This window comes from Dermacentor silvarum, chromosome 1, assembly GCF_013339745.2.
Source record: "Dermacentor silvarum isolate Dsil-2018 chromosome 1, BIME_Dsil_1.4, whole genome shotgun sequence".
NCBI lineage: Eukaryota > Metazoa > Arthropoda > Arachnida > Ixodida > Ixodidae > Dermacentor > Dermacentor silvarum.
In genome coordinates, this window is record NC_051154.1 from 199425215 (window position 1) to 199435815 (window position 10601).

General features: G+C 45.4%; 1 protein-coding gene across 3 annotated transcripts in view; it reads left to right on the top strand.

Annotated features, from left to right (window-relative positions):
* Positions 1-10055, top strand: part of LOC119436636 (erlin-1-like) — a 48438-nt gene extending 38383 nt beyond the window's left edge. For 2 of the 3 annotated variants that reach the window (XM_037703563.2, XM_049659398.1), the window contains 3 exons: positions 4772-4951; positions 7880-7934; positions 9886-10055. In XM_037703563.2, the coding sequence (XP_037559491.1) occupies positions 4772-4951; positions 7880-7934; positions 9886-9932 (282 nt within the window). In that variant the 3' untranslated portion in view covers positions 9933-10055. The remainder of the gene's footprint in view (positions 1-4771; positions 4952-7879; positions 7935-9885) is intronic. The other variant, XM_049659392.1, reaches the window with a different exon arrangement.
* The last annotated feature ends 546 nt before the right edge of the window (positions 10056-10601 follow it).

Genomic DNA, 10601 nt, shown 5'->3' on the forward strand with positions numbered 1-10601 from the left:
TTAACGGTAGCGTGGTGTGCACTGCCATCAAGCCACACCTCAAGGTCAGGCTCTCTGCCATTTAGTTTCATTATCTCCTAGGGAACCCCACCTTTGCGTGTTGAAGGTCCCCTGTCCCCTCCATGGTCGCCCATTCTTATCTTTACGGATCGCCATTTTGCTTTCAGTAGTTAGCGAATAGTGCACGTGGAGCCGGCAAACTAGAACTCAGATCACGATGAGCTGCACTCAATGGCTGTCTTTGCACAGCTGAAACTTATGATAAAGATTTCACACGATGAAGCAAATCGTGATTTGAACTTGTGTATCACATGATCATATGTACATCACCTGTGCCTGTAATGCTCCTTTAAACTGCACGAAGCGCGATACGGCTCAGTCGGCGTTGCCCATGCAAGGGCTGTTCCGTCCGCGCTGTCATCCTTTGTCGTGAGAATGCTAGCTATGAAGTAATCTAATTCACGTCACAAGTCACGTGACTCATTCGTCCATGATCACGTCTATTGTGTGAATCCAGCTTTATCAGCATCGCCGAAGGTGGGGGAGATGAAGAGCTGCTGACCGGAGATACGACGTGGACAAGTTGTGCATCCAGGAAAGGACATGTTTGCAAGGATTTTAGCATTGTTGTATGCACTTATTCCCGCGAGTTATACACGCGGATATTTTTTTCTTTCGGGACTGTTGTAATTGGGTGTGCGGGGGTATACGCGGTGGCAGGCTATATGCAGAAAAGTAAGGTACCCAGCAAGTGGCACTCACAGAGGCCACACCTAAGCGCAGCTGGTGTCTGTAGACCGGAAGTGCAAAGGTAAAATTTGTTTGGGCTTTTTGCGATCGCAGACATATTTTTTCATTTATTTAACTCAAAATTAGCTAAAATTACATTACTGAGAATGTTCTCGCAATTGCAACATCAGCCAGTAACTGTTGGTGGGTTTGGCTGCTTGTGACATGGCTGCACGGATGTTTAACATTGTGGATGAGAGAGCAAACATCTTTTCACCGTTTTTGACACGAGATTGTGAATTCCCTGCTGTATACAGGGCAAAAGTACTTGACCTCTCATGATTCACAGGAGCCTCGTTTACAGATCAGCGACGTTTTCTTATTGTGTGTTTAAAAATTGTTTCGGGGCCCCTTTAAGTATGGTCAAATTTGTGTATTTCGTGAGGGGCCACTTGTGGCACTCCTACAAAGTTTACGCGCTAGAATCCTAGGTAGTCGAAATTTATTTGGAGCCCTGCACTGGACTCTGTCACAGTGTACAGTGCAGCTTTGGCACTTTAAACACCATCAGACTTCTTTGCTGTTTGTGTGTGTTGGTTTGGCATGACCAAGTGAGGCGGCCTCTTGGTGGCCAACCCTGTCATATACTTGTTCCCGCAGCAGGTTATCTTGTACAGCCTGTCATGCAGAGGTTGACCTGGGCATCAGATTATGTCGTCACACAAATATGCACAAGCGCAATGTAACTTCTGAATCATCATGCACCACTCATGTCTCTGGCTGTTATGGCGGTAATGCCTGAAGCTTCCTCATTATGTCACACAGCCTCAGTGCATCGTCATCACAAGCCATAGAATCTGTTCACAAGCTTTGTACAAAGAACTTCCTTGTCAGCCTATGCGTTGTTTGTTAACCAGTTCAGCTGCGCATGCAGTCAGTATATGAATGTACTCCTGCCTCACTCATGGCTGCGAGAGCCGTTGTCAGGTTTCGCTAAAAAAGAAAAGCACTTGATTATGCAATTACATGTGGAATCATATGCATTTGGGTAGCTAAACTGATGATCTCGGGACATTGGCGTAGCCAGAGGGGGGGTTTGGGGGAATTGAACCCCCCCCCCCCTCGGAATTTTCTGATGAACCTCCCCCCTATCCCCCCTTTCCCATGGAACATAAAGTTTCAGGAGGCGGGCTCAGAAAGAGCAACATGGATGAAAGGGAAAGCTTGAATGTGTGAAAGCAAGGCGTGGGCTAGTGGTGGTCCGAAGGGAGGGGGGGGGGTAATTGTCATAAGGGCGATCATCTCTCCCATGCACATAACATTGCAGCCCCACTTATGGTACACCTCTACCTCATTAAGGATTGTGTTAACCATAACTGCTGAAGGGGGATCAGCGCTAAACATTCCACAAACGGGTAAAGATGGGACGAGCGCGTGTATAAAACTTGGAGACCTTGTTGCTGCCCACCAGGCCTTTGTGTCGTCAAAGAGCTTCTCATTTCTGGTACTTGACCGAATCGTCGCTCATGCTACGTGGAGGAAAAACATTCCGCAAATATTGTGACTTGCTTGTTTAGGAAACACATAACAAACACCCCCTCCCCCTTTTCTTCCCCTTCTTTTTCTTTCCCTTGTCTCTGACTTTCATTATGTTAATAAACTTGAGAAGAGCTTGCTGTTAGGCTAGTTGGTACATGCTGTTCTGAATGAAAACAGCGCGAAAACGGGACAAGAAGGAAAGACCTACAGAACGCTGATTGGCGCACAACAAAATATATCAAGGACGGAGGTGCTGGGTCAGGGTAGCTAAGAAACGGCCACAACAAACAGGTGGAAGGGCAGGTAGGTGAATAGCCTAGAAGACCACGCAGAATCAGAAATGTAGGAATGTTAGGGACCGCAGCGCCGTTCAACAACCCGGTGAATGTTAAAGAGTGTGACAGTGACTAACGGAAAATAATTTTAAGAAGAGGAGTGGGGTGATAGATACGAGGAGAGGGGGGACGGGCATGAAAGGCATCAAGAACGAAGTTGGTGGATAATTATAAACATAGGGAAAATGTCTGGTCACTGCCTCATTGCTCAGCACCATACGGCCGTGCTCAGTCGCCTAGCTGAAACTCGCCTACCCCGTCGTAACACGTGCTGCTTGCTATGGAGAGCTCATCCTAACTAATCGTCACGGCAATTTTCAGAATAGCCAGGTGTCGGGAGACACGACACTTTCAAATCTATCAGAGCCTCTGGCCCTTATGTTACTGCGAATTAAGGGTGCCGTAATTTTCACAAAGGCTTCTAAACAGGAAGCAGCCCTGCTTCGACCGTCTGCCACATCAGTTCCCGGGTGGGATCAAATAAGAATATGCATCGCGTGATGACTACAATACCATAATTGCAAGTTACTTCCAAACATCTCTTCAAACAAGTCGGACAGCAAGTCACCGAAATGCAATGAAACTTGCATCATATGACACTATCAGAGTTCAAGCACAAAGATTCGTTCCTGTATTTTTCAGCCTAGAATAATATAGCATGCCCACAACGCCGAAAGCGTGATTGATAGGCGACTTGCAAAATAGTGCCCGTCCTCTTCGGTACGTAGCCGTGGATGTATCACTCATAAGAAGATCTGGCTGGAAAGCAACAGTTATCTCCACTGTTACCTGGGCTGCAACAAGTCTGGGCTGCAAAATGCAAACAAGAAGACAAACGATAATGCGCTGTCTTGTTTTTGTGTGGCCCCGTTCTTAGCGCTGTTCATTTTTTTAAGTAATGTACCAACTATAGGTCATCATATACATTATATATATGCATCATTTTTAAACGAAATTTTAGTTTCTTTTAATATCAACATTTTTAAAAATAGCGTAAGGATGATAGCATAATTTGATGCGTAGTGGTCGCACACTGTAGCAATGAAAAACTTTTGTCAGAAGTTGAGCAAGGTGTTGTTTCTGCAACGCAAAGACGTGCATCCTTGTTGTTAAAGCATTCTTGTCTGAGGAGTGCTAGGCGTTTGTCTCGGCGTGGTCTACAAAATCCACGCATATATATATATATATAAAGAGAGGGAGGTGAAGGAGGGGGAGGAGTGGTAATTGTCGGTGGAGAACCCCCCCTTCCGAAAGAAATCTCTGGCTACATCAATGTCTCAGGAGCATTAATGAGCAGCATGAGACCAGCTAGAAGTGCTAATTCATAATGTTTCCCATTGTTCATTGTGATTGGGACAGTAGGAGTAATGTCAGCAGTATAGTGTGGACTATGATATAATTGAGTCAGACTAGGGTGCGACACTGAGTAGGTATTTGCATGAGATGTGTATGTTGGGAACAGGTGTTGACCGCATCAGCTTTCTGGATAAAGCAGTTCATGGCCTTGGGTCCCTTTCATACAGTATAATTGTGTTGAAGGAATGCTAAAGACAAGTGCTAAATGATTTTGGACTGGCAAAGTACTCTTTCAAAGCTGTGTTTGCATTTCTGTCACAGAAAGTAGTGTATTAGTGGACATAAATAAAGTTAAAACTTCCCTTTTTGAATTTCACAGCCTAGCAGCACTGACGATGTCAGTAACATTATTGTGTTTTAACATTTAATCTCTGCTTACTTTCAATTGCATTTTAATTAGCCTCAGAAGTAGTGACCGGCAATGGCCTCAACATTGCGACGGCGATCTTACTGGCCCACTTGCCAGGTGCTGTGAAGTGACCGTCTTTAGTGGTGACATGCAGCAGTCAATGTAGGCGGTGCTAACGGATGAAGCCACGTGGGTGGTGCATCGTTGCAATTTTCGGACCTAACGACCAGGAAGGCAAACATAAAATACAAGAAGCTAATACACATGACCCAATGGGATTTAAATAGCACTGGTGTTTGAGTGTCAGAGCTGGGAAAACGTTAACATGAACGTATCAGTGAGGTTCTACTATGTGTATGTTATGCCTGTTGTGCCCATATGCAGGTATTTATTTCAGGGAACCCTTTTTTTTGTGATTACATTGGAGCTTTTTAACTTGAGCCTTTCTTCCCCCCCATTTCAGCTGCTGTTAACACGGGAATATTTGGAACTCAAACGCTATGAAGCAATTGCTTCTAACAACAAGATCTATTTTGGCAAGGACATTCCAAGCATGTTCATCAATCATTGCTCACAGCAATCTGAACTTGATGCTAATATCCTAGATAGCATCAGTGCTTCCCTGGCTGGAAAAGGAGCCAAGGTAAGTGTGCTGTTATAATCCTGGACTTCCTTGTGTCTAGAATTTTCTACCTGCATCTTCTAAGAGCCACCTCCCTATATATTTCACAATTATGAATCGATTGTCATGTTTTGCTATGCATACTTGAAGACAAATGAATTTAGATTGCTACATAAATTTCTGAGCTTTAAAGGGATCCTGAACCACCCCTCGGGCTTGGTGAAATAACATAGTCTGCGGATAGCATACATTGCTGTGAACATCTCAGCCAAGTTTTCCAGTCGTGCGCGGCGCATGGAGCTCGCAAGAGGAGCACGAAGTCTCCTTTCTTTCAAACGCTCTCTTTTCAACAGAGGCCTGCTCCTCACTCTTTCCTGGATGTTTTATTTCGTGATATAGCAGATTCCCATACGTGGTTGCTATTGGCCAATAGCTGACATAAATCAAGAAGGGTGTTTGGATCAGTGGGCTTCTTCCTACTGTTACTGGGTACAGTTAAATCTGGATATAACGAAATTGACAAGTTCCTGAAAAACATCGTTATAAAGAGGATTTCGTTATATGCAGGTTCGGCACGAAAATTCGAAAAAGAAACGCTTACCGTATGTACTATCGCTCAAGATTTACTCCCAATATACTAAAGTTGTGATGAACAAAAAAGTCCCAGTTTCGCCCGAAAGGCAAAGCATCGATTGCAACAGCAAATTAGTAGACAGCTAAATGAAGTAAGGATAGTACAGTCAAACCTCGTTAATACGTACCCGCTTAATGCGTAATTGCGGTTTAAACGTAGTCGTGAAGATTCCCCCACCCAGCCCCCATTGAACCACATGTATTGGCTGACTGCTTAAGCCCTAGTCGCTCATTGCCCACCAAACGGTTAGTGCGTACTATTTTTCTTGTTCTACATGCACAGGCACAAAATCTCATGTGCGCAGACGTTTGATTCTCGAGTTGCGACACCCGGACAACAGTCGCCAGCGATAGTGAACTTACAACATGGCCACCATGACGTATTTCCTGGTCGTACAGCTGTTGCCGATTGCCGCGCACAAAAGCATGGCCTCCGAGATAAGTTCATTGGTAACGTGGAGAAGCTGCCGGCAGGGGGTGCGAATTCGCTGTCACCGTCGGATCGCCGTCGGAGTAGTAACCGCGCAGAAGCACATCTTATTGTGAAGCGCATTTGTGCCGCCACCATGGACGTTGCTTTGAGGTTCCATGTGGTTCTCGTAGACGCCCCTAAAGCCACACGCGGCTGTCCTCAATGAGCGCGCTGCGGCTCATTGAGGATAGCCGCGTGTGGCTTTAGGGGTGTCTACGAGAACATCGAAAATTAAGTTTGAACTGCGCGCCACGGTGAGGTTCTGCAGGCAGAGTGTTGTGGGCATGCCCTGCTCCCCTTTAGCCTTCGCAGTGCAAGGCATTGAAGAAGAAGCGGTAGCACCATGAAGGACGTGTTTTATTGCCAATAATTCCGCTTCTGCTGAATGCATTGAAGTACCTTTTGCAACAAAGTATTTCTGAAATAACCTGTTTTAAATTCAAGTGCATTTCTCCACTTCAATAAAGAGTGGTTCAGGGTCCCTTTAAGGCTATAACAAGTCTTCAAGCCAGCTTACATTGTTATATGAACCGTACAAACACTGCAGAGTGCCACTAGTGCTTTGGCAAACAGTGCAACTAGTGGCAGGGGCATCACCCTTACTATATGAAGCAGACAGTACTCTGAAGGAGAAATGCAGAGCACATGGCGTAATCAGTGTGTTCTGCTGCATTTTCTAACGGTTTAAAGGTTTTGATTAACTTTTTAAATTTTAAACATCGCATATTTACAAGGACAAGGCATGTGAAACGTACACTGAATGCAGTGACAGTGTGCCTTTTGTGCCAATTTTTGTAGCACTAACTTTTACAGATGTTGCAATGTTGTTAGAAAGCTAATGCAAAAAATCCCTCTGCCTGTATCTTTATGCTGCCTACAAAAAAGTTACGGTGACGTTTCACTTCATGAACGCGGCTGACGCGCACGCGTATGGGTGCTATAGCGCACACGAAGCTATCGACCCTCGGTGCACCTAGACTGTCCACATCACAGATCGCTTTCAAGATAGGGCTCGCGCGACCGTGCCATATCCAGCAGTTGCTGAAGTAAACCCTCCCCTGCGGGTGGGAAGACGGCGTGCTTCCTCGTCGATTTCTTCCCTTGTGTGCGCGAGATTGAGCCGCCATTGTCAACTCAGAGTCGCACACTTTCACTTGCACATACAGCATACAGCACAAATTAGCAATTATAGTATGTATTACTGAGAATGTTCTTGTGGTCACAAAATTGGACAATAGCTGTTATTAGGTCCAGCTGTTTGCAATGATGCTGCATGACAGCATTGCGGAAGCGAGAGCAATCAATTAGTTGTTTTTGACACGAAAGTTTAGCTTTATTGCTTCATGCAGTGCAATAATATTTGGCTCACATGTTCACCGGAGCCTCTTCTACTGGTCGGCAACGTTTTCTTACTGTATTCGGAAAGTGTTTCAGGGCCCTTTAAGGTCTATCTCTGTGAAATATTTTTAACATGCTAGCAGCAATGAAAATTGTGTTCCATTAAGAGAACACGAATGTCTTTCAAGATAGACCATTTGAATAACGTATAAGGTCTCATTAGTACATTTTTAGTAAAACCGGATTTTTGTTTAGTTTGCAGAACAATGAGCCCCCAAAAACCATCGGAAGGTAGCACTCAACAGAATTTGAAAAATAATACTTTTGACTGTAGTATTAGATGTTTTGTACTTATTTTTTACTGTTGTGTTTGTTTTATCTTGAAGGTTACAACCCTGAAAATCCAGAGAGCTGCAATTTATTGATGCTCTCAACAGCGTAGTAAATCTCTTGTAACTACATGACTGTTTAGAATTCATAATGCATTTTTCTTTTTTTTCCTGCAGGGGACTGAACAGGCTGCAAATGTAAAATCAATGAAGAAACTAGTGTCTGAACAAGGTAACATATAAATACTCTAATCTCTGCTACAAAAGCCTGATGAAAATACATATATTCAACCATGAGGACAATAGGCATGTGCAGAGAATACGAAAGTCAATTCTGAACATGTCAGTGCAGCAGCATTGTTCACTTTATGAATTTATATTGTTGTGATTTTTTTTCATAAAAAACAAAAAATAACTTAACATTGTGGTGCACTTCCTTGATCGCAAGTGCCAAGCCCTTCAATTAGCAGAGCAGTAAACAAAAAAATTCAGATGTGAATACTGTGCATCCATATATCAAGCAGATGTTTAGCTAAAGTCTTATTCAGTGCGAATCATTCTTTGATTGAAAGAGGGCTAGATCACAAACTGTGTTGACGAAAAGTAAGGACATTTAAAGTGGAACCGACCATAGATCTGTACAAAGTATTTGTTATGGTAGGGGTTAACTTGTGGGTAGTAGTTATTTATATATAGTCAGCTAGTTGTAATAGTACTAATTACTGTGCAGATTCTACTTTTCTTGTGGTACTTGTTCCATACTTCACAAAGAGTACAACACATTTTGAGAAAGGAACGGAGGATGGATTCTGTGCATGCTTTTGTCCAGTATTTGTAAGCATGGTTAAAGTTCGCTTTACATACTGCATTGCTACTTTACTACAGAAATACTCAGAGAAAAATCTGTTATTCAAGTACAGTATAGACCACTTATAACGTAACCGCTTGTAGTGCAGGACCGGATATAGTGCGGTCTTTTCAGACTCCCGTTAATTTTCCCATAGCACTCCATGTATACACGCATCGCTTATAGTGCAGTTGTGGGAAATGAAATACCGGTTACAGTGCGGCTGCCTGGGAGTACGGAAGTCAGCGGAGACGGCGAACGCTCCCCTCAAAGGGGCGCCCCAATGAGTGCTCGAGGAAGAAAGAGAGACGAAATGGAGAAGTGCACGTGGTGCGAACGAACAGCCAGTGAGGCTGAAACCATAATCTTTAGTGCGAGTCGTGAAATATCACGGCGCGCATAGCGAGCGAGGGCCACGAAACCGCCGGCTTCACGATAACGGCAGTAAACAAAACTTCAGGAAGTGGGTGGTGCTGGTACGGCATGGCGAAGGGCGCTCGCGGAGACCGTGGAATGTGAGGGAGAAGGGCGGCAGGGAAGCGGATTTCACCTCGGCAACTCAGCCGCTTCGGTGGCTCCCCTCGCCCTGCCTCGTAACTCCCTCACTTTTGATGTCACCGTGCGCGCCCGCCGCCGCTCCAGCCGGCCCGGCGCCAGCTCCCCGAAGTTTCGTTTTCTGCCGTTATCGGGAAGCGGGCGTTTGCCGGAGAGGGGGGAGTTTCGTTGGCTGGCCTAGGACAGCGCCACTGCTTCCCTCGTGACTAGAATGTAGAGGAAGCACGTGACTAGAATGTAGAGGAAGCATAAAGGAGAAAGAAGGGTTCACTGCCATTTTCTACGCGTGGCTACGGTAGCGTGGCTGAGACGTTGGCGCGTACACGTATCTTCCGGCGCAACGCAGAATCGGCGACCTTGCCATTTGAGAGAGGGTGAAATTTCGGCCGCATTTTTTTACTTTCTTTCTTTTTTTGTTTTGTTCGCGCGCGACATTGAGGGGTCTCTCCTAAGCTTCTACTCTATGGCGGTGCCGGAGCAATGCCGGTCGGAGGCGCCGCCGCGTGAATTATTTCGAATTAACGAGATTCGACTGTAAATTGAATGCCAACGTTCTAGCCACATTCCTCGACTGTAGCATACGCGTGGCGGCTCGGTGCACATGTTTTGCATATGTGCAGGCCTTGAAAATTGTTGCTTTGGTTATAGTGCGGATATTCGCGACTCCGGCGACTTACGTTATAAGCGGTCTACACAGTGCTACAACATGCTGCTGCAGGCTAGAATAATGTGCTGCATGATTCTATTGTGAAAACCAGGGGCTTGCTGCAATTCTTTACAGACAGCACTGCTGCAAAGTTCTACGAGCAAGAGGTGTCAGGCTACTAATTGCCATTGATTTCTGTTTGTCAGTGCTCAAGAGAGGACCATAATGACGGCATTGGGATGCTTCGGTGGACCTGTGTGTTTACATTGTATTTATCATGTTAATAAATGATTGCTATATTTGCACTTTGGTAAGTTGCAGAATCCATGCTTTTTTTTTTTGCTGATGCTGCCTGTGGGTGGCAAAGCTTTAATTTTTATTGATTCGAAAGCATCAAATGGCCCATTGAGCGAAAAAGCCGGTGTCTGTCATCTGTAGCAGCGAAATGGCAGGTAAGTTCCCATTGGCTGCGACGCCACGTCACTAGCGCGCCTCGACGGAGTTCCCATCGGTTGTGACGCCATGTCACGAGCGCGCCCCGACGGAGCAGAGCGGGCGAAAGGGAACAGCTGCTGCTGCAATAGCACGCCATGTAATGCGTCAGGGGAGAGGGCATTGCCGCGACGCCACATCACCCTGGCTCTTAAAAGCCTGTTATCTGCGCGTTCATTGACGACGCAAGCTCTCGCGCCTGTGTTCTAACTGCACCTTGGTAAGGCCAAATCAAAACACGCCAAGCGTCTCAGTGCGCTTACTTGCCTGTGAGGAGCTAATAGCTTGAAGGACCGCTCAGCGGCGTTCAGTTGAATATAAATGCTTTTGCATTCACAACTCGTAAGAAGTGCTTAGCT